This window comes from Camelus bactrianus, chromosome 19, assembly GCF_048773025.1.
Source record: "Camelus bactrianus isolate YW-2024 breed Bactrian camel chromosome 19, ASM4877302v1, whole genome shotgun sequence".
In the NCBI taxonomy this organism is placed as follows: domain Eukaryota; kingdom Metazoa; phylum Chordata; class Mammalia; order Artiodactyla; family Camelidae; genus Camelus; species Camelus bactrianus.
The window spans coordinates 12315021-12340220 of record NC_133557.1 but is presented as its reverse complement, the minus strand read 5'-3'; the positions used below and the strand labels follow the sequence as shown (position 1 = coordinate 12340220).

The 25200-nt window shown below is 39.5% G+C and overlaps 1 protein-coding gene across 2 annotated transcripts in view; it reads left to right on the top strand.

The window, feature by feature from the left end:
• Positions 1-25200, top strand: part of PIGU (phosphatidylinositol glycan anchor biosynthesis class U) — a 79221-nt gene that overhangs the window by 25236 nt on the left and 28785 nt on the right. For both annotated transcript variants that reach the window (XR_006726949.2, XM_010960833.3), the window contains exons 5-7: positions 1942-2051; positions 4274-4374; positions 17856-17953. Coding sequence is in view for 1 of the 2 variants with exons in the window: in XM_010960833.3 (XP_010959135.2) it covers positions 1942-2051; positions 4274-4374; positions 17856-17953 (309 nt within the window). In the remaining variant the exon portion in view is untranslated. The remainder of the gene's footprint in view (positions 1-1941; positions 2052-4273; positions 4375-17855; positions 17954-25200) is intronic.

The following is a 25200-nucleotide window of genomic DNA, read 5'->3' as shown; positions in this document are numbered from 1 at the left end:
AAGATTGGGATTACAAAGAAGTCTCCTTCTTTCCTTCTTGGCACAATTCACCTTTGTCCAGGGTCTACACATCCTTGTTTAGCTGCCTCCATCTCTTACTGTAGTCCTGCTGGCTGGCTTCCAGCCTGGGAATGGGTCTACATTCCCACCTGTCTCTCTGGCTGCTCCTGGGTGAACTCCTTGTTCCCTTTTAACAGCTGCCTTTGTGGAGCTCACACCCTCCAGGCAGTCTTCCTTTTGTGGTAGAACTCCAGAACCCCCTAGCCAGTGGGGCCCCTGTCCTGCCGCTGCTGCAGCTGTCCTCATTAAGTGCTTTGTTTGCTGAGCCAGCCCCCTTCTCTCTGATAAAAGCACCTTAGTTTATATTTTACCCTTTTAATTAAATAACCCCAGCTGTGAATGGCAGCATAAATCTTACTGATGATAATTCCCACTGCTTAACTTGGACTCTCAGAGGTGATCAAAGGGAGGCTTTTGAAGTTTGTTCAGGCTTTCTGATTAAACCTCTGCCTAAACCTAGGCAAGAAATCTGGGGTTACCTCTACTCCTGGATTTTCTTTTGAACTGAAAAATGTCTCTTTTATTATTTTTTTATTTTAAAATTTAAAAAATTCTGAAATACCTAAGACATGAAAACATATATAAGAATAATATATACTGTGAACCTATTTCAGCTTAAAAAAATTAAACATTTTACATATAATTGCTTCTCTCTGATACTTTTATCTCTTTAGTCCCTGTCTCAGCAGTTCCCACTGTTCTGAATTTAGTGTTTATCATTCCCACACATGGCCTTAACTTGTACTACATTTGTAAATATTCCTAAAAAACATCCAGTATTATTTTACATGCTTTTAACTTTATCTAAATGGTGCAGTGCAGTATGTATTCTGTTTCTGTCTGCATTTTTCATCATTAAATCTTTAATCACACACTACTTTGGCTTCTCTGAATTGCTCTGTTTTATAATAGGTTGCAGCATTGATTTTATACTTTCTAAATAAGATCATTAAATCAGCAGGGCTACCCATTTTGGGTTCGGAGGCTTTTTCCATCTGTTGTCTGACCCATGTTTGCTTATAGGGTTGCCTAACTTTTTTTCATTTGGAACACACCCATGAACTTGTTGGGACACACAAAGGGGAAGGCAAGAGCTTTCCACCCCCATCTCACTCCCTCTTAACTATCCGGCTGCCCAGCCACACCCAGCCCTCTTCCTCCTCTTCATCATGATCATTCCCCACTTCCTCTGCGGAAGTCGGAAACTTGAAACAGGAGAGCTCAGAAGAAAACTCCGGACACTGTGACATTTGGGGGATCATTCCATTTTGCATGAAAATATTTCGCTTTGCTGATGGAACTTTGGAATCCTTAGGACACTGATGATAACTCCTCAAAATGGCTAAAAACTTTGCTTTACTATTCAGTCATTCATTTAGCCATTGAACAGATACTTATTGTTTGCCCACTGTGCCAGGTATTGGCAAATAAACATGGTCCCTGCCCTCATGGAACTCATAGTCCAGTGAGGGAGAAAGATATTAGTCAGTCACATCAATAAATAAAAAAATTCTAACTGTAAACAGTGTTATGAAAGAATGCATATAGTAGGGAGATTTTACAGTCAGGGGAGAGTGTGCCTTCCTGAGGAAGTGATAATTTAACTGAGATCTAAAGACTACGTGGGAGTTAACTAGGGAAAGAAACGAAGAAGTTGTTCCAGGTTAAATGCAAAGACCTGGGAGCAGGAAGGGTGTGGCATATTCATGACGCTTGGGCCCAGAAAGTGAGAGGTGCCAGGGAGCAGGTGTGAGATGAGCCTGGGGAGGTAGGGCCAGGCTAGGCTGGCCATGCGGGCCATGGAAGGACTTTTGTCTTCATCCTAAAAGCAGTGGGAACTAATTTGTTTGTTTCATGTGTTTTGTCTTCTTTTTTTTCCAGTTTAAAAAGCAGAAGCTCCTCCTGGAACTAGACCAGTATGCCCCAGATGTGGCCGAACTCATCCGTACCCCTATGGAAATGCGCTACATCCCTCTGAAAGTGGCCCTGTTGTAAGTATTCTCTGACAGAACAGGACTCAGTGCCAGCGAATGTGAGGAAAACCTGATGAGACTTTCTCATGTTGTTTGCTGTATTTTTGGAGATTTGCAGTCTTAGTCATCAAGTATTTGCTATAGTTCTGTTGCACAACTGGGACTTTGGCCAGGAAAAGAGACAGAGCCATTCTGTCTCTTTTGGGACAAAGCCTCAAACAGCCACATGCACAATCAACCCTTCACAAATGCTTTTTCACTTGATGCTGATCTGGGCTCCAGCCTACTTGTAACCAGTGTTTCTAGAAATAAATAAATAAAAGTTTCTTCAGTTGTGATATATAGATTGAATAAAATTCTGATGTTTATTTAGCTGTTGTTTTGAGCAACTCCTGTGTTTTCATCTACAATTTAGTCCCCTATTTGTGGTTCAGAAAACTGAAGTCAAGTGCCAAACAGACCCATCCCAGCTGGGTGACCAGTATGGGAGAGTGGATTTTACTGCGGCTCTATGAAAGGATTCTCTCGGAGTACTTAGTACTGCCCATAATTTTAATTACTTTAGATTATTCCCGTTTATATTCCTCAGATAGGCAAATGTGAATAATTATTCAGTCAACTAATAGTCATTAAATATTAATAATATCCTAGTTTCTAAGGATACACAGTAAACAAGAGAGACAAGTTTCCTCATGGAAAAACATGACCTTAGAACTTCAGATTTAGAAGGGGCCTTATGAGGACAGTTTATTCAACCCTCTGCCTTGTGTGTGACTCTCCTATTTAGTATTCCAGATAGTTGGCTATGTGGCTGCTTCTTGAACATCACCTGCTACTTAGAATTTAGGTTTTTTTCCTCCTCCCACCAAACAAATTTGAGGTATCAGTTCATATCTATGTATTTCAGAAATATTGGTGGGAGAACCAGAGGTTTGGCAACATTATGAATCCCTTATGGACTCAGATGTCTCCTGGGGGTAGTTTTGTAATAGCAGCAACCATTTCTTTAAAGGTTGTGTAACAAGCCTGTCTGTAATTGCTGAAAAAAAAACACCGACGATTTCTGGGCTTTGGCTTTAGAACTGCTAATCTTACAGCCCCAGGAGGTATTGAATTTAAGATCTTTATTTGTGAATAATAATTATAATCTCTCCCTGAGACACTGGTATCTTTCTTCCTATCTGATAATCAGAATTATGTAACTGGTCTCCCTTTTCACTTTGTCTGCCAGGAAACTCAGAGCCAGATTTAAAGCTGATTATTACAGTGCTGTAGGAAGCCCATTTGGTCTTCTTTCCCTGACTTTCATTTTTTCCTTTTATTTATGTTTTCCCTGGTCTTGATTCTTTATTTCTGTTTTAATTTTGCTATTATTTCTTATCTGTTCTCATTTGAGCTGCCTCAAATCTTTTGTGGAAGCAGGATAAAAATAAGTAAAAATAATAATCTCTTGTGACTGTATAAGGTTTTCCTACTCAGCATTTCAAATTCATTGTCTTAGTCCATTCCTTCCCACCTCAGGAAAAGACTAAATGTTTCAGCTTACTTCCTTCCCAGTAGAAGTTCAGGTTGTCATGAGAAGTTCTATGGCACCTAGCTTGTTGAATTCAGCAGGTACTTATTCTGTCCTTGGGTCTGGCTTGGTAAATACAGCCTGACTACCAAGAGGGGTAGATTTAAACTGTTCTCATCTCTTGAACCTGGGTAGCTTGTGTCAGAGCCTAGGAAACTGATTGAGGAAAAAGTACTTTCCCAGTCTTCAGAGACAACTGTATCCATTCCTAAAATATATGGCTCTGTGGTAAGTGGTAGAATTTTTATCATTTTTGAAGTCTGAAGTGATAGAAAGAACATAGGCTTTAGAGCCAGAAAGACCTGATTTTGAATATATTTGTTAGCTTATAAACCCTTGGGCTAGTTACTTAACTGCTGAGTCTCAGTTTCCTATCTGCATAATGGGAGTAATGTTATCACTGGTTCATATGTTCTCTGTGATGATGAAATATGACAGTTTTCCATATAACACATGGCATAGAACAAACTGAATTTTCAGTGCCTTTTCCTCATTGACCCCAACCCCATTCCATTCTCTTTTACATAGGAGAACTCATTTCTAAGCAAGAAGTTGCCTTCCCTTGAGTATGCTTTTAGTAAACCTCTTGAACTTCCTGGCTATGGTGGCCAGGACTCCCTGGTCCTTTGACCAGGATTACTAATGCCAAATATGTGTGTTTTCCCAGCTATCTCTTAAATCCCTACACGGTCTTGTCTTGTGTTGCCAAGTCTACCTGCGCCATCAACAACGCCCTCATCGCTTTCTTCATTTTGACCACGATAAAAGGTAAGGCCCTGAAGGAAAGTACAAAGCTCAGTCCCTGATTTTTGTAGGATTTTATGCTGTAGATTAAAAAATAAAAACAAAAACAATGTAACACTTCAAAACATTTAGCTGGGGAGGGTATAGCTCAATACCCTAAGCATGCATGAGGCCCTGGGTTCAATCCTCAGTACCTCCTCTAAAAGTAAATTATAAAACCGAACTACCTCTCCTCTGCCAAAATAAATAAATGAATGAATGAATGAATGAATGAATGAATAAATAAATAATACAACAATAAATTAATTAAAAAACCATTTAAAAGAATTACACAAGTAATACAAGACTATTATAGAAAATTTAGATAAGCCAAGGGAAAAAAATTAATTGAAACATCCTGAAAAACTACCACTCAGAAAGTCACTGTTAACATAGTTTAAACAAAAAGCAAAAAACTTCTAAAGGACTTACTTAATGAGAACAGCAGCCCTCTGCCTCTGTCTTCCCACCCCTAGTTCAACTTCTTTGAAGAAACTGCTTTCTGGATTTTGCTAGTATTTATTTCCATCTTTCTAAATAAGACCTCATATTGCTGTTTCATGAATTATAAGTTTTAGACATTATCTATTCCATTGTCATTATAGGAGATAAAGATTTGGCTCTTTTGTACCAGTATCTTCACTTCCCCTTTACCTAGTTTTCCTAGAGAAGTTACATCACAGTTATGATTTAATCAGTAGTCAGTACCTATATTTTATGACACTATATGCTTTATTCACTGCTGGACAAAGTAGTAACTGTGGTTACTTTTTCTTTCTTGTGCAACCTTTTATTTTTCCCAGGGTTAATAATTATCTTTTTTTGCTTGTTTGTTTTTTGCTTAGTCTTTTTGTACTAATCACTGTTTTTTCCCTCAGTTGCTCTGCTAGATCTGTCAAGTACCCAGTAATACAAACATACCTCAGAGACATTGTGGGTTTGGTTCCAGACCACAGCAGTAAAGCAAATATTGCAATAAAAGCGAGTCACATGAATTTTTTGGTTTCCCAGTGCATATAAAAGTTATGTTTACACTATACTGTAGTGTGTTAAGTATGCAGTAGAATTATGTTTTTAAAAATGTATACATCTTAATTTAAAATTTGCCAAAAAATTAGCCCCTAACAAGAGAATCTGCCTGTCCTTTGAAGCTTTGAAGCCAGGCATTGACTTCTCCTTTCTAACTATGAACGTCCTAGATGGCATCTTCTTCTAGTAGAAGGCTGTTCCGTCTACATTGAAAATCTGGGTATAGTGTAGCCATCTTCATTAATTACCTTCTGGGTAACTTGCTGCAGCTTCTACATCAGCACTTGTTGCTTCACCTTGTACTTTTACATTGTGGAGATGGCTTCTCTCCTTAAACCTTGTGAAACAACCTCTGCTAGCTTCAGATTTTTCTTCTGCATCTTCCTCACCTCTCTCAGCCATCATAGAAATGGAGAGAGTTGGGCCTGGCTCTGGATGAGGCTTTGGTTTAAGGGAATGTTGTAGCTGGTTTGATCTCTCCAGACCATTCTAAAACTTTCTCCACATCAGCAATAAAGCTGTTTCACTTTCTTACCATTCATGTGCTACTGGAGAAGCACTTTTAATTTCATTCGAGAACCTTACTTTTTCATTCTCAACTTGGCTAACAGGTGAGAGGCCTAGCTTTCGGCCTGTCTCAGTTTTTGATGTGCCTTCCTCACTAAGCTTAATTACTTCTAGCTTTTGATTTAAAGTGAGAGACGTGCAAGTCTTTGGCTTGAACACTTAGAGGCCATTGTAGGATTATTAACTGGCCTAATTTCAGTATTGCTGTGTCTCAGGGAATAGGGAGGCCTGAGGCGAGAGAGAGAGAGGGGAACTGCTGGTTGGTGGAGCAGTCAGAACAGGCCCAACATTTATCAGTTAAGCTCACCATCATATATGGGCATGTGGTGTCCCAAAACAATTATAGTAGTAACATCAAAGATCACTAATTGCAGATTATTAAAGCAAAGAAATAATAATGAAAAAGTTTGAAATATTTCAAGAATTACCAAAGTATGACACAGAGTCCTGAAGTGAGCAAATGTTGCTGGAAAAATGGCTGAGAGACTTAATTGACGCAAGGTTGCCACAGACCTTCAATCTGTAAAAAACACAGTATCTGCAGAGTACAGTAAAACTAAGTATGTCTGAAGTTTCTAAATAATGCTTAAATATATCAGATAGTCTATTGGTTCCATTATTTTTCTGGAGACCTGCCTCACACATCCTTCGTCCTCTGCCAGTCTGTCCTGGTTGTTACCTAGTCCTGATGCAAAGCTATCATGCTAGAACTCCCCTTTATAATTCTCTTGTGTTGTATCCCTTCTTTCCTGCATTCCCTTTTGCTTTATTGATTTTTTCCCTCAGTTTTGCTGAAGCACTTCCTCTAGTAGTCTTCTAAAAAAGGGTGTATGAAATACATATTTTGAGTCTTTCCACGTATGAAAATTGTCCTTGTTCTAATTTAGCACCAAATTAATAGTGGGGGCAAGGTATAGAATTCTAGACCGGAAAAACTTTTCCTTCAGAATTTTGAAGGCATTGCTTCTAGCATCCTGGTTGCTATTGGGCAGTTTGATGCCATTATATGTAACCTAATTTTTTTTTTTCTGGAAGATTTTAGGATCTCCTTTTTCTCCTTAGCGTTTTGAAATTTCATGATGCTATGTCTCGACATGGATCTTTTTTAAATTCATTATGCTGTGCACTTGGTAGGCCCTTTCAATAAGAGACTAGTGTCCTTAAGTTTGGGAAAATATTCCTGTACTATTTTTCAGATCTCTGCTCTCTGTTTTTTGTGTCCTCTTGTTTGGGATGTCTCTTGGATATTGGACTTTTTTTGATTGATCAAATTTGCATATTTTATTTTTCTAATGATTTTTTCCCACATCATTTTTACTTACTTCCTCTAGTTTTTATGGAATAGTTCTTTGTTTTTATCTTCCAACTTTTGTATTGAATTTTTAAGTTTCATTTTATACTTTCAAGTTCTTTCTTGGTCTCCAGTCATTTCTTTGAAGCATCATTATTATTTTATCATGACAATATCCTCTCTTATCCCTTTGAGTTCTTTTGTTTTTGTTTTTGTTTTTGTTTTCAGTTTCCACCTATTACAAGCATAATCTCTTTGTCTTCCTGGATTCCCTGGCAGCCCCCCCCCCCTTTTTTTCTATCTGCTTTGGGCCTTGTCTTTCGTATGGGAGGATTTTCTCTTATTTATGCTAATCTTTGGCTGTCTGCTTATGATTTAGGACCAAAGCACTGACATGTTGATTTATGACTCTGTGCATGGGCAGGACTTGATGGATCATTCTCACTGTAGGGAGATCAGGCAGCAGGCTGACCCTTTCTGTTGGAGGTATCCCTAAATGTCATCATTTATAGGTTTTCTTTTCCTCTGAAAATATTTAGTTTTTTCAGAGAGGAATCCTCCAATTTCCTGCCTAAGGGTAGCAAAGTTACAGTGGCAGTGGGGCAGGAGGTTCATGTAACCAGCTGCTGGAGTTGTGACAGCAGGAACAAGGGGTGGCTGATGGCAATGTGTAGATTTTATGTAATCTCATTACTCTTCAGCTCACACTTCTCCTCAGCCCATTAGTGTGCGTTGTATCCCTAGGCCTGTGCCTCTTTAGTTAATTTTCTTCAGAACTACAGTCTCTGAGGATGGAGTAGAAAGTTAAAGGGATAAGGTATATAGGGGTAGTCACCTGGCTGCACATAGTTGAGATGAGACCTGGGGTTCTGGCTGGTTGGTATACAAACTTTCAGCCTGATTTTCATCTCTGTACCTTACCCCCACCTTCCCTAATATCTGATACCTTCAAGGTGCTGAATTTCTCAGAAGTTGTGTGGGGTGAGTTGGCCTGACTTCTATTGGTATTCCTGTTTGCAGGCCATTGGGCTATAATTTCTTCCATATAACTTAGTCATTTATCCCTCTTCCCTGCTTTTAATGTTTCTGCTATTGCATTAATTTATTTTGCTATAATCACCTCTTCTGTTTATTGTGATTTCATACTAGTTTTAACGCTCTATTGTCCTTTTAGTGAGGTTTTTGGAGAGGGAGATGATATAAATGTGATTAATCCACCGTTTTTCACTAGAAGTCTATTGCATTGGAAGTATATATTTCCAGATTTCCCCCCCCATTTTTCTTTCAGACTTTTAAATGTTATATCAATTAACTATTGCCACAAAAATGTTATTTGACAAATCACTCTAAAGCTCAGTGGCCTAAAGCAACAATAAGCATCTACTTAGCTTATACATCTGTAAGTCAGCTAGGTGTCAGCTGATCTAGGTTGAATGTGGCTAGGCAGTGTGTTGATTTCATCAGGGCTCATTCATGCATCAATGGCTGGCTGTAGTTGGCTAATCTAGGCTGGGCTCTTCTCCACATGTCTGTCATCCTCAAGGACCAGGGGACTAATTTAGGCATGCTCTTCTCATAGTGTTGGCAGAGGCGCAACTGTGAGCAGCCCAATCAAGCATGCACTTTTGAAGTTTCTGGTTGCATCACGTGTGCTAACATCCCATTGACCAAAACATAACACATGGCTGAGCTCTGGGCTGGGTATTTCCATCTTGTCCACATGGTAGGGCACTGCAAAGTTACATGGCCAAGAGCATGGACACGGGGAAGGGTAGAGAATTGGGGCCAAGAATACAGCCTGCCACAAATATCAATAAACATTTAGTCTGTCATTTTTAATGGCTGCATACTATTCCAGTGCATTGATGAATATATAGAAATTCTTTAACCAACTTCTACTATTATAATATTTAAATAAGTTCCCTGTTTTCATCTATTTAAATAATGCTACAGTTAATTTTCTATATACAGTAATTTTCATACCCATGTTCAATTAATTTCTTACCATAAAGTTCTAGAAATAGAATTATTGTGTCATGGGGTGTTTATCTTCTTTAGGATTTCTGAAATGTATCACTGAATTGCCTTCAAGAGTTTTACCAATTTATACTCCCATAAGAAGTGTATGAGAGCACTTATTTCCCTATATTGTGGCTAAATAGTTGCACACTCAGGAAATAATCAAAATGTGTACATAACCTTTTACTTAGAGTATACTTACCTTTTCTAGAGGGCACATGGCAGTGACTTAGGTCTTCATAAGACATTGCTTCTCTTGGAGTGGACATGGGTGGTCTTTCTGTAGGCTGTCTAGTTTAACTTATTATCAAGTTACTTGAAATGATTAGATATTGCATAACCTAAATTCTCATGTTCTGAAGATTGTGGTCATTTTGTCAATAACAACTTTGAAATAGTGGAGACTCTTTGATGTCTGTGAGTCCTGCCTCAGTTCCTGTTTCCAGAGTGTCGAGCTCAGGTAGACTCACTTATCAAGGTGCCTGGTGTCCATTAAAGTAAGGCCTATATGCTGCAGCCTGGCAGAAGGACTGAGCACTGGCCTTTGGAAATGTCACCTTTAAAATAGCCAAGTGCAAAAGTAGAAAGACTGAAGACATGCCCTCTGAGGTGTGTGCAATGGGAGTCTCACACAGAAATGTAAAGTGTGCCATTTAAAAAACACCTTTCATAAGACCCTGTAAGTCAATGGAAAGGTTATGTCACTCCAGATTTCTGTCAGTGAATTTATAAACATTTTTATAATGTTATATACACAATTTTATATTACTTTTATTACTTATTTTTTATGAATCATGTCTGACATTGGTCACACATTTGTTAGTTTCTTTCAATCTAAATTTAATTTTTAAAAATTTTAGTAGTTCAAATACTTGATAAAAATAAAAGAAATTCAAACATATGAGATGAGAAGTAAAATTTTCTATCACCATACTTTCATTCCTCAGGTATATTTGTCATGGGGTCCCAGGCTTTCCCTTTTGCTGGAATCTTAAGTTATTTTCTATTGTTGGCAGCAGTAAATAGAGACCATCACAAGTAACATTTCTAATCTGTTAAAATATTTGAAGAATTCCGTTTTAGTTAGGTCTCTGAACTATTCTAACTCTTTGAGTGTATTATTAATGCCTATTAACAGTATATGCAAAGTTAATTCAGTTATAAAATCTGTAAGATATATTTCTACATTTCATATTTGTACCACGTAAGTAGATATTTAATAAATCTATCCTAATGCAATGCAAGACCAAGCTTTATGATGCAAAGTCATTAACTGCAGGATTATTTTGAATAATTGGGAAAATTGGAAAGTACTTCCAAATAGAGAGGAATGGCTAAGTAAAACATCATTTGCCCATGTAGTTTAAGAAAATACAGTTTATCCATCTGTATATTTGAAAATAATCATGTTACGTGAGAATACATTTATTTTTTTAAAGCTGAATACGAAATTATATATTTTAATAAAATAAAATCTCAACTATGTTAAAACAACAACAAAAACAGAAAATAGATTCCAAAAGAGTAGTACTTGTTTCTGTAGAGTAAGTTCATAGGTAATTTTTATTTCCTCCTCATAGCTGTTTTTTCCCCAAAGCTTCTTCGGTCACTACATAATGTAAAATAAATTAACTTGACTAATAAGAAGATAGGAACAGGGGAAGTAAACTTGACAACTCTCTCTCCACACTTCCATGGAGCAGATGTCCCCCAAGGGAGTGGCCTCATTTGCTTTGTCCCCTTGACTCCTTCTACTTGCCCTCCCTTGGCTTCCTTTGTGGCAGCCCACGGTTGCCTGGGCCACACTGACAGCCGCAGGCCAGGACAAGGCCCAGGCCATTGTATTGTGATGTCCTTCTTGGGGTGTTGGCCAGGAAACTCAGGTCTGTGGGCAGGGTTGATGTTAGTTTAGTGGAGCAGCTTGGGTTTCACTTCAAAGGTTGGGGCTTTGGTGAAGGAGTACTCTGCCTTTCCGTGAGCTAATTAAAATACTCCATCCCTGTGAAGTCATCTTCATTAGACTTTAAAAATAGAAAACAGACATATGTTAATAGGTACTCCTCCTTGTTCATTGTTGATGTTTGTCAACAAGGAGAAACTCCAAACTAGAAGTTCTTGAGATTTGCCACCTAAGGACCCTTCCAACTCTCCTTATTCCATCAGAAGAGGCCCATGTGACAGGACTTGCTTCCCAAGGAAAAAGAAAGATCAGGGCTATCAGAAGTAGTCCAGAGTAGGAGCTCAGGCTGCTCTGATGTCAGACAGATCTGGTAGCTAATCCGACCTCCATCATTTCCAGCCAGTACTAACCTTAAGCAAGTCACTGAACTGCCCTGGGCCTCAGTTTCCTTATCTATAACATAGGGATTGAAACAGTCCCCACTGCAGAGTGAATGTAAAGAACGAATGGGATGGTACTTGTAAAATACTTAGCATATTGTGGGGGCATGTGCTAAATGGTAGTGCTGATTGTTCCTCTTAATAATATCCTCCTACTTAAAAGATTCCTCAGGACTGACAGGGTCTTCCTGAACCTTCTGGGGAGACTGAGAGAAGGTTAAAATGAGAGGTTCTTTTCCTGGAGTCCAGCCCTGGAAGAACACAGAATAGTGGTGATTTTGAGGCCTGATGAGCCCATCACTTCCATGAGGTTCCTCTGGGGTCGAGCCCTGCCCATGAAGAGAGTCTTAGAGGACCCAAAGATCCAAGGACCCAAGGACCCTGGGATGAAGCAGACTGGGGTTTTGTCAGATCAACCCAACTTCAAAACCTGCTAGTCCTAGTTACCAGCTCTGTAGCCTGGGGCAAATCACACAACCTCAAGAGCTTCAGTTTGATCACAGAGATAAAATCTTCAATATGGATCAGTGGAAGAAAAACAAGAAGCACAAAATGCTTAGCATGATTCCTTAGCAAAACCCACTCAACAGATAGTTGCTCTGCTTATTGTGATTTTTATGGTATAGCCATAGATTGAGATCAAGAAGGTTGCATAGTGATGCAGTTAAAGACAGGGGGCTCTGGAATGAGACTGCCTGAGTTCAAATTCTATTACTCATATGACCCTGAGCAAATAACCTCTGTCCTTCAGTTTACTTATCTGTAAAATGGGGATAGTAATAGTACTCACTTCATGGAGTTATTGGAAGGACTAAATGACTTAATGCATGTAAAGTGCTTATGTTCTATGTGAGCGCTCAGTGAATTATCATCATCATCATTGATATGGATGAACTACTCTGAAAAAGCCTGAGCTGTTAAAAGGACACCGGGGAAGGAATATAGTATGTTGGGCCAGGCGCCAGTCTCTCTTCCCGCCCAGTAGTCTTGCTGGTTGGTCAGGCCCTAGTGCAGCTTCCTCTTCTGAGTGTGCTGTGGAACCTCAGCCCTTTGGACCACATCCCAGTCTATTCCACCACCTGTCCTCCTGGTGCAGGTCACTATCTGTGACCCAGTCTCTGCTCATTCTACTTGAATTCCATATCCTGAACCAGCCCCTGCAGCCCCACCTCACCTACATTCCTCCTCTGTCCTGTAGTTATGCCAGCTAGGCCCAGATCACTTCAAGGTGTAGACCCTGGAGGCAGAGTGTTGCCCCAGGTCTTGCCCAGGCTTGTTTTGGCCCCCATGCTGACACAAGTAGAGAGTTGGAAAACATATTCAAAGCCAGATCGGGTAGATAATGAAATTCCCTGATACTATAGCCAGTGCACATATGTATTTGACTGATTTACTTTAATATTCTTACGATAGGGCCAAAGACGAGAGCTTGTACAGAAAACCTAGTTTCTGAGTATCTGGGCCATTCTAGCAGATAAACGGTAGATTATATCTTGTTTTGATAAAATTCACAGTCTCGGTATCATTCCTCCTGGTTAAAGAAGTGAGATGCCCTAGCTCTTGCCCAGATGAGGCTGCCATTTCAGGCATTACTTGAGATGTAATGTCTAGGCTTGTAGGTGGATGTTTCTGAATGGTTGTGCAAGCTAAGCTTTCCGTGATCTGACCCCTACCTCTTGCTTGCTGAGACTTTTTTTAGATTATAACTTTTTGTTGAAGTGTAACATACATACAGAAAAGTGTACAAATCATTAGGGTACAGTTCAATGAATTTTCACAAAATGATGAGATTAAGAAATAGGATGTTTCCAACATCCACAAAAGCTCCTTTGTACCCTCTTCCAGTCACTCCTTCCAACTGTCTGTTTGTGCCATGTTGAGCTAATTATAGTCCCCACCCCTCCACCCCCAGCACACCATTGTTTCTCTCACCCTCCTGCCTGTGCACCTGCTGCTCCCTTGGACTACCAGGCCTGGCCTCACCTAATCAGTGTTCAAAACTCAGGTGTCAGCTTCCCCTGACAGGCTAGGAATACTTCATACTTTCCTCCCATATTTTGTCATTGTTTACTGGGAGCTCTCTGAGGACAGAGACTCTGAGTCACCAGACTCCCGCACCCAGCACAGGCTTGGCATAGAGCAGGCACTCCAGAAATGTTTGCTTATTGCACAGTTTGTCTAAAATATTTGAAGATACCTTTTCCTTTTATCTTCCCTGACCCCACCCCAAGCACATACCATCCTCCTGCCTTCCTAACCCATTCTTCTTGCCTCTTTTAAAAAACATATCAGCCCTGTCTGAGCCTCTTTTGTGCCTCCATACTCCCCCTCACTTTTTCTCAGACTGTGCTTGTGTCCCATCCACACCTGCCCCAGCATCCCACACACCAGGCTCCTGCCTGTTGCAGCACCACATTTCTGCCCCCAGACCATAGGCATCAGCCACCCGATAGTTTACTCCACAGAGAGCAGAGAGAGAGAGCGTTCCACAGAGAGCATTCTCTGTGCCGACTTCCTGCCACAGGTCCTCAACTGCTATTTCGCAGGCTCTGTGTTATTCAGGAGTCAGAGTCCTTTTCTGCTTTGCCCGTGTTTCATGACTCTGTGTTTTATACTTCATAAGTTTTCCTTCCTCAAGAACATTGGTTTCAACTAGACTTACTGTGGTGATCATCTCACAGTATATACAAACATCAAATCATGTTATACATCTGAAACTACTGTAATATTATATGTCAATTATATCTCAATTAAAAAAAACAGTAAAAGAACAGTAGTTTCCTTTAATATGCTTGAATTTTTGAAAAAAAATTTTAGTTGTATTACTGAATGATATTCATTCATTCGTCACATGTGCCAGGCACTGCTAGGTGCTGGAGAGTTAAAGTTAAGAGAGGTTTATTGCCCTTGAGAAACTCACAGACAAATGAGGAGAAAGAGAGAAATATTAACAAGTATTAGAAGAGAGTGTCAGTACTGAATGAAGAAAATGGGCACTGGAATCAGATGAGTGATTCCATTACTTAAAGCTATACATTACTTAACCTTTTTGTTTCTATGTCTTGGTTCCTTCACCTAAAAAATGAATAGAGCTTTCACTAGGTGGTTTTGATTTTTACTGGGGACTTTTTTTTTTTTAAGTTAGACACTGTTTTGGCACCTAGTAAGTGACCAATAAATGTTAGGTATAATCAACTATTGTTGTCATCTCTGCTTAGCCCTCATAGAGGAAGTAACATTTCAACTGGCCGCTGAAAGACAGGTCTTTTCTAGAAGGAGGACAGGGAAGGACAGCTTAGAAATAGCCTGGAAACAGACAGACAAATGAAAGGGTGTGATGTTTTCAGAAACTGGGGAATGGTCCAGTGTACCTGGAAGACAAAGCATGTGTAGGGGAGTGGCAAGAGGGGAAGCTGGAGAAACAAGACCCAGATAGTGAAGGGTCTTGTTTGCCATTGGAGTTTGGACTTAATCAGATAGATAAAATAGAACCATCAGAAGTCTTTAAAGAGGCTTGCCACAATCTAAACTGTCTTTTAGAAAGATCCTTCTGGTACTTCTGTAGAGGGTGGACTGAATGGGAGGAGGAGAAGGGAGAGTCTGCTTAAAACTCCTGGTGAGAGATGATGAGAGTAAGAACTGCAGTGATGGATGTTCCAGAGGCGGATCAGAAGGGCGTGGCGACCGGTGGAGGAGGCTGGGAGCTGGAGGGTTGGAGAATAGCTGCAGTGTTCCTTCCTGATCTTGGGAGCAAGTATTCTAAAACTCACAAGTCCCTTCCTTAGCTTTGAGCCATTTCTTCTCTCTTGGGCCTTATAGTTAGCTGCTCCAGACAAGTAATTACTGATCTCGGGCAATTAGGCTTTGTTTATTTCACTCCCTGGCGTCTCCTGGGGGAGAGAGAGGTGAAAGTCATGTGTCTGTTTTCACCATATTTGTAAGAGTGGATGGAGTTGGAATATTATTCCTCTTTTGTTAACAGACACATGGGCCTCTTCTCACTTCCACCACCAATCTCTGTAGAAAACAATGTGAAATTTAAAAGTTCTTTCCAGCTTTTCCCCTCTTTGTTGGTTTCCCACAAAACATCATTCAAAATTTTGGCCAAGTCAAGGAATCCTGAGCCCACCCTAGCTGCTGGGCTCTAATAGCACCTTTCCCACCACTGCCATTTCCCTATCTCAGAGCTGACCTGGTTCTGGGTGTGCCTCTGCTGGTAGCACAGCTTGGCTGGGCATGATCTGTCCCTGCTCAGTCATATTTATGAGTACCCTGGATACGGGACGTCATGCCTGGAACTAATCAACATAGTGAAATGGTCCATCCCATGGAGCTCTGTCCTTGGTCTTTTACTTCCAGCTTCCTCCTTTCTCTGCCTTCCTTCCACTTTCTTTCAACCAGGGATTGTTTCTAGCTGGTGAGTTTCCTTGGTTTGAGGAATGGAGCACTAAAAGTTCTTTCTACTTACTCTGCTATGAAGTAGTCACATTCCTAACCCTCCTTCTTCCAAGATGGCTCTTAGATGTTTCAAGTACAGATCTTCCTCAACTTATGATGGGGTTATATCCCAGTAAACCCACTGTAGGTTGAAAATATCCCAAGTCAGAACTGCATTTAATACACCTAACCTACTGAACATCACAGCTTAGCTTAGCCTAGGCTACCATAAATGTGCTCAGAACACTTACGCTGGCCTATAGTTGGGCAAAATCATCTAACACAAAGCCTATTTTATAATAAAGTGTTGAATATTTCATGTAATTTATTGAATCTGTACTGAAGGTGAAAAACAGAATAGTTGTACGGATACCGAATGGTTGTTAGTGTATCGGTTGTTTAATGCCGCAATTGCATGGCTGGCCTGCCGCTGCTTCCCAGCATCACGAGAGAGGATACGCTGCATATTGCTAGCCTGGGAAAAGACCAAAATTTAAAATCTGAAGTATGATTTCCACTGAATATGTATCACTTTCGTGCCATCATAAAATCTAAAAATTATAAGTCAAACCACTGTGTATAGACCACTTTGGTGGGCAGAAAGTCCTATGGAACATCTTCTGTTTGTTTCTTGGAGCTAGGCTGGGAGAGGGTAAAATTCCTTGGACCGAGTGGAGTGAATTATTCCTCCTTTTATGAAATACCATTGAGAGGATGGTATTGTTTTCAGTAAAAGTTGACCTCACACTAGTAAAAGTGACCATGAGCACTGTTATTTAATGAAACATTATCATTGTAGATACCAGCCTGAGACCAGCAACTGAACTCTACTGATTTGTGGGCCACTTTAAAATCTGCTGTAAACTGAGTTTTCTCTAGCATTGATTTTAGGGTACTTTATTGTCTTAAACCATCTGAAATGGAATTGCTACGTGGTTTTTTAAAAAAGAGATCAGTTTTTTCTTATGACAAAAACAAAGCATGCTCATTATAGAAAGTTTAGAAAATACAGAGAAGCAAAAATGAAAAATCATCCATAATCCAACCACTCAAAGGAAACCACTGTGAAATTTCTGGCCTAGCCTTTTCGTCATTTTTTTTAAATGTATTTATGCATTTTTTCAGAAAAGAAATTATAGTATGTATCTCTTCTATAACCTTCAGTTAATAGAATGTTATAAACATCTTTCCATATCATTGAAAATTCTTTATAACATCATGTTTAACAATCTCATAGTGATCCATTTTACATCCATTAGGGGATGGGTACATCTCAATAAGAATTAATATATTTTAATTTGAAAAAATAATAAACATGTGACCTGAAGACAGTACATAAGGAAGGGGTGTTATAAAAATAGTGGTGGGGTGTTGCAACAACCAAAGGGATAGATTTCACAGCTCTGAACAGCAGAAACAATAATTGTAGGCATTATCAATTGGTAAGTTAAATAGGACGTGGATGTTAGTAGACTTGATCCTTTTATTCATCTTTGGGCTGAAATTTTGTAAAATTTTTCTGGGTCTGAAAATTTTTATAAGAAATATACCAGTAGTGTCTCAGTTTGCAGAAGGTAAATGGTTTTGAGTTCCTTGGTTTCCTCATCGGAAATCAAACCAAGAAGCTCTGACTCTGTGAGTTTGCATAGCACCTTGTGCACCAGGAGACATTTGACAAGTGATTATTTGGGCAGTTATGGGAAGTTTCTTGTTTTGGGGACTCACTGAATCTAATCCTAATTGATGTGGCTGGATTATTCCATATATTTATTTCTTTTTACAGGTAGTGCCTTCCTCAGTGCTATCTTTCTTGCCTTGGCAACATACCAGTCTCTGTACCCACTCACCTTGTTTGTCCCAGGACTCCTCTATCTCCTCCAGGTAAGCACTTACTGGTCAGAAACCAACACTCAGGTGACATTTAATACATGGCCTGGTCCCTGCTTGGGGAAAGAAGAGCAAAGCTCATTGAAGGCAATGGGACTGTATTCCCAATGCACACTCACTTGTTTCTATTTAAAAACGTAAAGACAGAAACTTGACTGACTTTAAACAAAGTGGACCTGATGATCATTACATTCTAATTAAGCTTATCATTGCAAATGTATCAGTGCATTTCATTTTCACATTTGTAATTGGGATCTACCGTCCAACTTGCAATCTCCTTTTCTCATTTTCTATTCACAGACCCTTCTCTGAGCCCATCTCTTTAACTTTTTTGTATGACAGCACTCACCTTGTACGGTTCTTGCAGGAACTAAATGTAGTGGGTGCACCTGACATAATACTTGGACCATAGTGGGTGATCAGTAATTTAATTGAAGAATACAAACTGCTGACCCTGAGAACTTACTATCTGTTGAGCACTATGCTGAGCACTCTACAGGCATCATCTCATTTCAACCTCAGAAGAACTTTACAGGGTAGGTCATATTGTTAGCCGCATATTAGTCCAATAATAACCATACTAGACAGATGAATTGCAGCTGGAATGTTGGGCGATTAGGTCACTTGTCTGAGGTTGCACGGCCAGCAAGCGACTGCTGAGTTGTGAGCTCAGGCAGTCTGATGCACAAGCCTGCTCTCTCACCATCTGTCTTTTCTACTCAAATAAAAGTACACACATCTCAAGAGTGAATAACTGCTTGTAGGTTCCGCATGGTCCAAATCCATTCATAGAAGAGAAACGTTTCTTGAAAGCATACTGAGGGGAGTGCCAGGATTCAAGCCAAAAAATGTCTGATTTCAGAGCCTTTGTTCTTCATTATAAACACTATTGCTAAAACTGAGAGGATACCTTCTTTTATTGAAATAGTCATATGATTGTCATTTTAAGTGACTTCATATTATATCTTTGTGTTGATGTGTACAGTGATACATGGTTAGCTTGGTCTTTCTCCTATTTGGGGAATTTGAGATGTGCGCTAGTTGTCACTAATATAAATAGAATAGACATTTGTTTTTCTTTGAGTTATTTCCTTAAGGTGTGTTCCCCGAGCTGAATCACTGGATCCAAAAGTGTGAGAAGTTTATAGTTCTTATTATACAAGACCAGTTTACCAGAAATCCTGAGCCAATTTGTAGTGCCACCAGCAGTGTCTAAAGTGAAGTGAACCACTTCCTCCCAGGCAGCCAGCCCTGGCTTTTCAAATTCAATTTATGATTGCTAGTTTAATAGCTGTATCATTATACTATGAAGTTATTTTACTTTGATTTTCTTTCTAGATTCTTGTTGAATGCAAGCAGTTTTACATGTAACAGTGTGCTATTAGTATTTTCTTTCTGTTTTTTGAATTTTTTTTTGGTATTTTCTTCCTTACTTCATATTTACAGTTTATTCTTTAGAAAGTTTGAGCTCTAAGAAGAATGCATGCAGCCAGAATTTTTATGCAACTACTTATCAAATAAATACTATAAAAATATATTTACTCATACACATGAGCTGACCAAAAAAATTTTAAATGGTTTGTTAAGCCAAACACTGAATACTGCCTTATGTAAAATAGCTTTTGTTTAAAACTCAAAGACATTTCCTCGTAACAACAATGGACAGTACAACTGAGTCATGAAATCAGACAGCTCAACCAGTTACTTTATTCAGTCCCTCCCTCTCCCAGTATGTACTGAGCACCTCCCATTCAGTCTGCTGGATACTGTGGTAGACTCTGCAGATACAAAGCAATCGAAGGTTGCTGAGCAGGGGAGTGCCGCAGGAAGACCTCTGGCAGCAGCCTGTGCCCTGGATTGGAGTGAGGAGGAGCTGAGGTTGGAAAAGTTTGGACCAGTGTACGAGGGCTTGACTGGAGGCCCAGACCACCAGTGTCATGGGAAGTTGAGAGATGAGACACTAGATGCAGAATTCTAGGAGGTAGAGTTGGCTGTGCTTGACAGCCATCTGGAAGTGGTGAATAGGACTGGAAGGAGTTTGAACCTAAAGACCCATTTTTGTAAAATTTAAAATCCCATCTCATACTATATTTACATGTTTTTATGTAAGCATATGAAGTGGCCTTGAGAGGCAGTAGGGCTTTGTGAGTCATGGTAGTATATTTGGAAAAGCAGTCCAGTCACGTCCAGGAAATAAACCCACTTGTTTAAATATGAAGGAGGGAACAGAAGAGGAAATTATCTTTTAGGACTGAGTTCCTCAGAAACCATTACATGGACCGTTAGGTCTGATTTTCACAGAGCTCCATAGGCTCCAAGGAGAGAAGCTGGTCATAATGAGTGGAAGCCACAGGCAGCCCAGTATAACGCAGTTCTGGGACAGCATGGGATGTCTCAAGGGAGGTGAGTTCCCTGTGAATCACAGTGTTTAGGCCACAGACTGAATGGCCACTTGTTGGGGAGTCTTAGCAAAGCTGTAAGTGTCAGCGTGGGTAGCTGGACCTCATAGTCTTAAAAATCCTTTCATCAAGTTGAGTTGGATTTGATAACCACAAGGAAGTGATACATCTGCTCTTGACATTGTATTTTTCTCAGAGTTTTTTGAGCCCTCCATAGGCACATACTCTCCTCTAGGAAAGGTTATGTAATATAGTACATATGGTCACAGGCTTGATTGGGGCGTCTTAAGATCAAAAGCAAAGTAGTCTTAAAGACTAATGGTACCATGCCAAAATAACAGTGGAACCAGCCCGAAGGGGCTCCTACTGGCTAAATTTAGTATATTCTGAGCATCAGAAGAGTAATGACTGCAAATAATTGTAAAACACTGAATAAGTAAAAATCTATGTGTCCATAGTGATGCTCAGAAAAGGGGGGAGGAGAGAAAAAAAATGCATATGCTATCATTAGATGTGGCTGTTTTGTCAGTTTCTTACTCTGAAAATCAATAATTAAAAGGAAAGATCTAAGCAGTTAAAAGGAGCTTTTAAAAAGAGCGATAGTTCTTCCCTAGTTGATGAAGGAAAACTCTACAGAAAATTGCAGCTTGTAACTGTGTAAAGAAGGATAGAATAGGATACCACAAGTGAAATGACGAAATCTAGCAAAGATCATCATTGGTGCTAAAATCATTAGATGAAAGATTTTGAAGAACAGAATATTTGCATTTGCAGGTACCAAAATAGTACCCCCTCCCACCTCTAAATTATTTGCTGATAGCAAAGGGGAAAATATATCTTTACAAAGGAGTACTCTGGCAGCTACCACCTTAACCAAGTAATCCATGTCAGCATCACTTCTTATGTTGAAACAGCCTGAGGCGATATGCTTCATGATGTGCAGCAGTACAAAGTACACAACATCCACTCTGAAGTATTTTCATCCAAAGTGTTAACTTTCATTAAGTCTTTAGATCTGACTTCTGGTTTTTAGGAAATATAAGAGCAGAAGAACAAGTTAAATGGCACCATAAGGAAACAAAACAATGAGGATGTAGGACAACGTGTAAGACAGCTAGTCTGGTTCTCTTCAAAAAGTCAATGTCATGAACTAGAGAAAGTAGGGGGTACTGTTCTAGATTAAAGAGACAATAACAGAATGGAAAGGGTGAGTCTTGATTGGATTCTGGTTTAGAAAAGAAGAGTTACAAAGGATGTTGTGGGACATTTAGAATATTTTGAAGAGATATTAGGTATTAGATGATGATAAGAAATTATTAATTTCTTGGATGTGCTAACAGTATTCTGGTATATAGGAACATGTCTGTTTTTAGGAGCTGCATGAAGAAGTATGTTGAGGAGAAGTGTCATGATGTGTAGAAAATTTATACACACAGAAAAGCTTATATATGGCATGGTGTTAATATTTAGTCTAGGTGAAAGATATATGGTTGATTATTGTATTATTTTTTCAACTGTTCTGTATTTGAAAATTTTATAATAAAAAGGAGAGAAATGGAATACAAGCCCCGAAGTTGTCTTAGCTTGGATTATGATTAGCTCTCTGACCCTAGGAAGTAACTACTTAACTTCTCTATGCCTCATCTATAAAATGGAGATAATATAATATTAGCTACGGCAAAGCATTAATTCATGACAAGTATTTAGAACAGAGTATGATGAGAGTTCAATAGATAATAGTTATGGTTATTAGTAGTCAGATGTTCATAGGAAGGATACGTCACCAGTCTGGAGGTACGTGGGGTGATGAGGAGAAGAGAAAATAATTCATTTTCTAGAGTCAGAGGAACTGTAAACATTAGTTTGTACTTACTCCTTTGACACTACAAATCTGCCTACATTCTGCTGGTGGAATTTCTAGAGGGTACAAAAGGCAGGTGGTAGACAGGCTAATGTCTGATCAGTGCCAGGGGCAAAGCTGTTTTTCTCTTTCCTGTGTGAGACACAGAAAGGCTTCAGGATCAAAGGCAAGGGATGCTGCATCTGGCTCCCTTGTGAGTCACTTCTGAGAATGGTAGTTTGAGCCCATCTGGTCCCTTCCCCCAACTTTACTCTTCCTCTGACCTTGGCTTAGGGCCTAGTTTCCAAGTGAGAAAGAGACTTAAAATGTTATGATCTGATAGCATGTAGAATAAAATAGCCTTAAAGTGCACAGACCAAGAGACTACAGTGAAAGATATGCCAAGTACATAGGACCTCAAGGCTGAAGCTGTGAAGCTGGCAGAGAGAGGTTCATGGTGCAGTCAGGGAAGTTTCTAGTCCCCTCTCTCCTTTTGCTTGGGATTCCTTACGTGGTTTGAGGTCCTTACTTTCTTTGAAAGAATGTGAGAGAAACCAGGGGGGCATACCTTGTGAGTGTTCTGATGGTTTTTGCATTAATCTAATCTGACCCCTCTTGTCTTTGAACTGAGAAAGTTAATCTAGGGGGAGGGTATAGCTCAGTGGTAGAGCACATGCTTAGCATACATGAAGTCCTGGGTTCAGTCCCCAGTACCTCCATTAAAAAAAAAAGAAAGAAAAGAAAAAGTCAATCCTGTGGTTTCTATACTTCTGGATTGTGGAGCAGGTCATGTGATACTAGCTTGCACTAAAGAAGCCAAACCCAACCAGGTCCTTCTTGATAACTGGGCCCTTCTCCAGGCTCTCCTTGGGGCCTTATTTAGAATTTTCACATTTTACTCCTCTCGCCAGCAATGTTCTGTTGGCTCTCCTGCTTCCAGGAGGGTGCCAGGGCAGAGGTGGCAATGCTGTTAATTTCCTTTCTTTTTAGAACAAGTGAAAATGAGGGTAAGAGGTTGATCATAAATTTGCAGTAAACTTTCCTACCAATTTTGTTGCCTCTAATACACCTAATTATGTAAAATATATCTCCTGAGTCTCATCCTGAGATTCCAAGAACTTTGGTATAAAATCTTTGGTTAGATTCCAGTTCTCTTTAAGAGGTTTTTCTGGTAACTGACTTTGTCCTTTTTTCACCATGTCCTAGAAAGAAAATGGTTTCTGTATGGAAAATGCTTTTCACCCTAGTACTTTAGAGAGTTGGTGGGGGAGGGAGATAAGTATACATTTCTCCCCTTCCTTATTATAGTTTGGTTTTTCCTGAAGCAGTCTGAGAATTCTCTTACTTCCCTAAATATTTTTATATATTAGGAACAATGTGATTTCTGGGCTATAACTACATACTGGTTAAAATTTTCAGGTTGAGGGTATACGTAGCCTATGGCCCACAGGTGTAGTTTTATTTAATTGCAGCGTATAAATATTTCACTAGTTGTCAACATTTGAAATTCATGTTAAAAATTTATATTTTTGGCTTCTTTTGAAAAATTGGAGGATCTGTCTCCTTTGGACAAGTCATACCCTATTTAGTTTACCACAGTCCCCATACTTTACCTCAATCACGCTTCACTCTTTCGTTACCTGTCTGGCCCGTAGGTATTTGAATATATATGTATATATGTGTGTCTAACTTTCTGTCTGTCTGAGTTTTGTACACCTAAATGTTTAGAAACAGTGACCAACCCAGTATCAAGGAGCATCCTTGGGGCTCAGATTGTGATCTTATAATACTATGTTTACCCATTAAAGGAAACTGTGGTTTCTTAGAGAAATAGCTGATTCTAGGTTTAGGGCAGGATGATCCTGGAACATTGTGATACCAGATAACAAGGAAACTATCAAAGGCTCCTTGGGTCATCTCAAAAGGACTCAGGATCCAATTTGAAGAGGCTCCCACCAAATAAAGATGGACACTTTGAGTTTCATTAGGATAAGAATTGCCATGGATTGATACTCAAATACATTTAAATCCAGGCATTCATAGTGACATTAAAAAGGAAAACTAATTGGTCAGATTAGGAGAATTGACAGGGAACCAATTCATTACCTTGAAAACTGGATAAATAAAAGGAAAAAACTGAGCATTTATCCTGCCTTTTCTGTACCACCAGGTAACCATATACATAGTAGGCGAGGAGAAGTGTCTCGTTATAAATTTATTGTGTATGCAGGTGTAGAGAGGGCCATAGGGTTGATCAGTTTCCTCTCCCCTCATATCTGTTACCAGTAATGTTATCTCCAGCTTAATTCTCTTGGCTTCCCTTTCTCCTTAGTCTTTACCATGGAGTTACGATGTCTGTAGTTTATTTTAATACTTCTGCATTGATCATCTGATATTTTACATGTGCCAGTTCATTTCATCCTCAACTTAAGGGGCAATGAGGTGCTTTAATGAACCGTCCATACTCCATGGTGCTCACCTAGCTTTGTATCAGGAAAGCCGCACTCCACAGGTAGCTGCCATCAGTGCTGCTGCTACACCTTTGGTAGTTAATGTCAGAAGCAGATTGGATTTTTATTGGTGAGATTAGTTGAACATTAGAAGTCGTCACTCACTGGTGAAACTGAAATGTTCAAGAGAAGTGGAAATGGAAAAAAAGAAAAAAGAAAGACTAAAAAAAAAATGGAAATGACTGAAATATTTTAGATACTTTCTATACTTGCATGCAGAGGGAATAAGAGTTTAGAAAAACCTGTAACTTCTTCCCTTGGAGGTGGTACCTAAGGCTTAATTCCTAACTGATCCTTTGTCTAGCTTTCTGTTAGGAGGCTGCTGGTTGCTTGATGTGACCTCCAAGGGCAACAGAACCCTGCCTCTGGGATATTGTCATTTCTGCCTTGAGTGAAACTTTCTTGCAAGTGGCGATTGGAACAACTTAAAGGGGAAAGAGCTGGGACCTAATCGACCTTCTAGAATAGTTTGTGTAAACTGTTGTGTGCCTG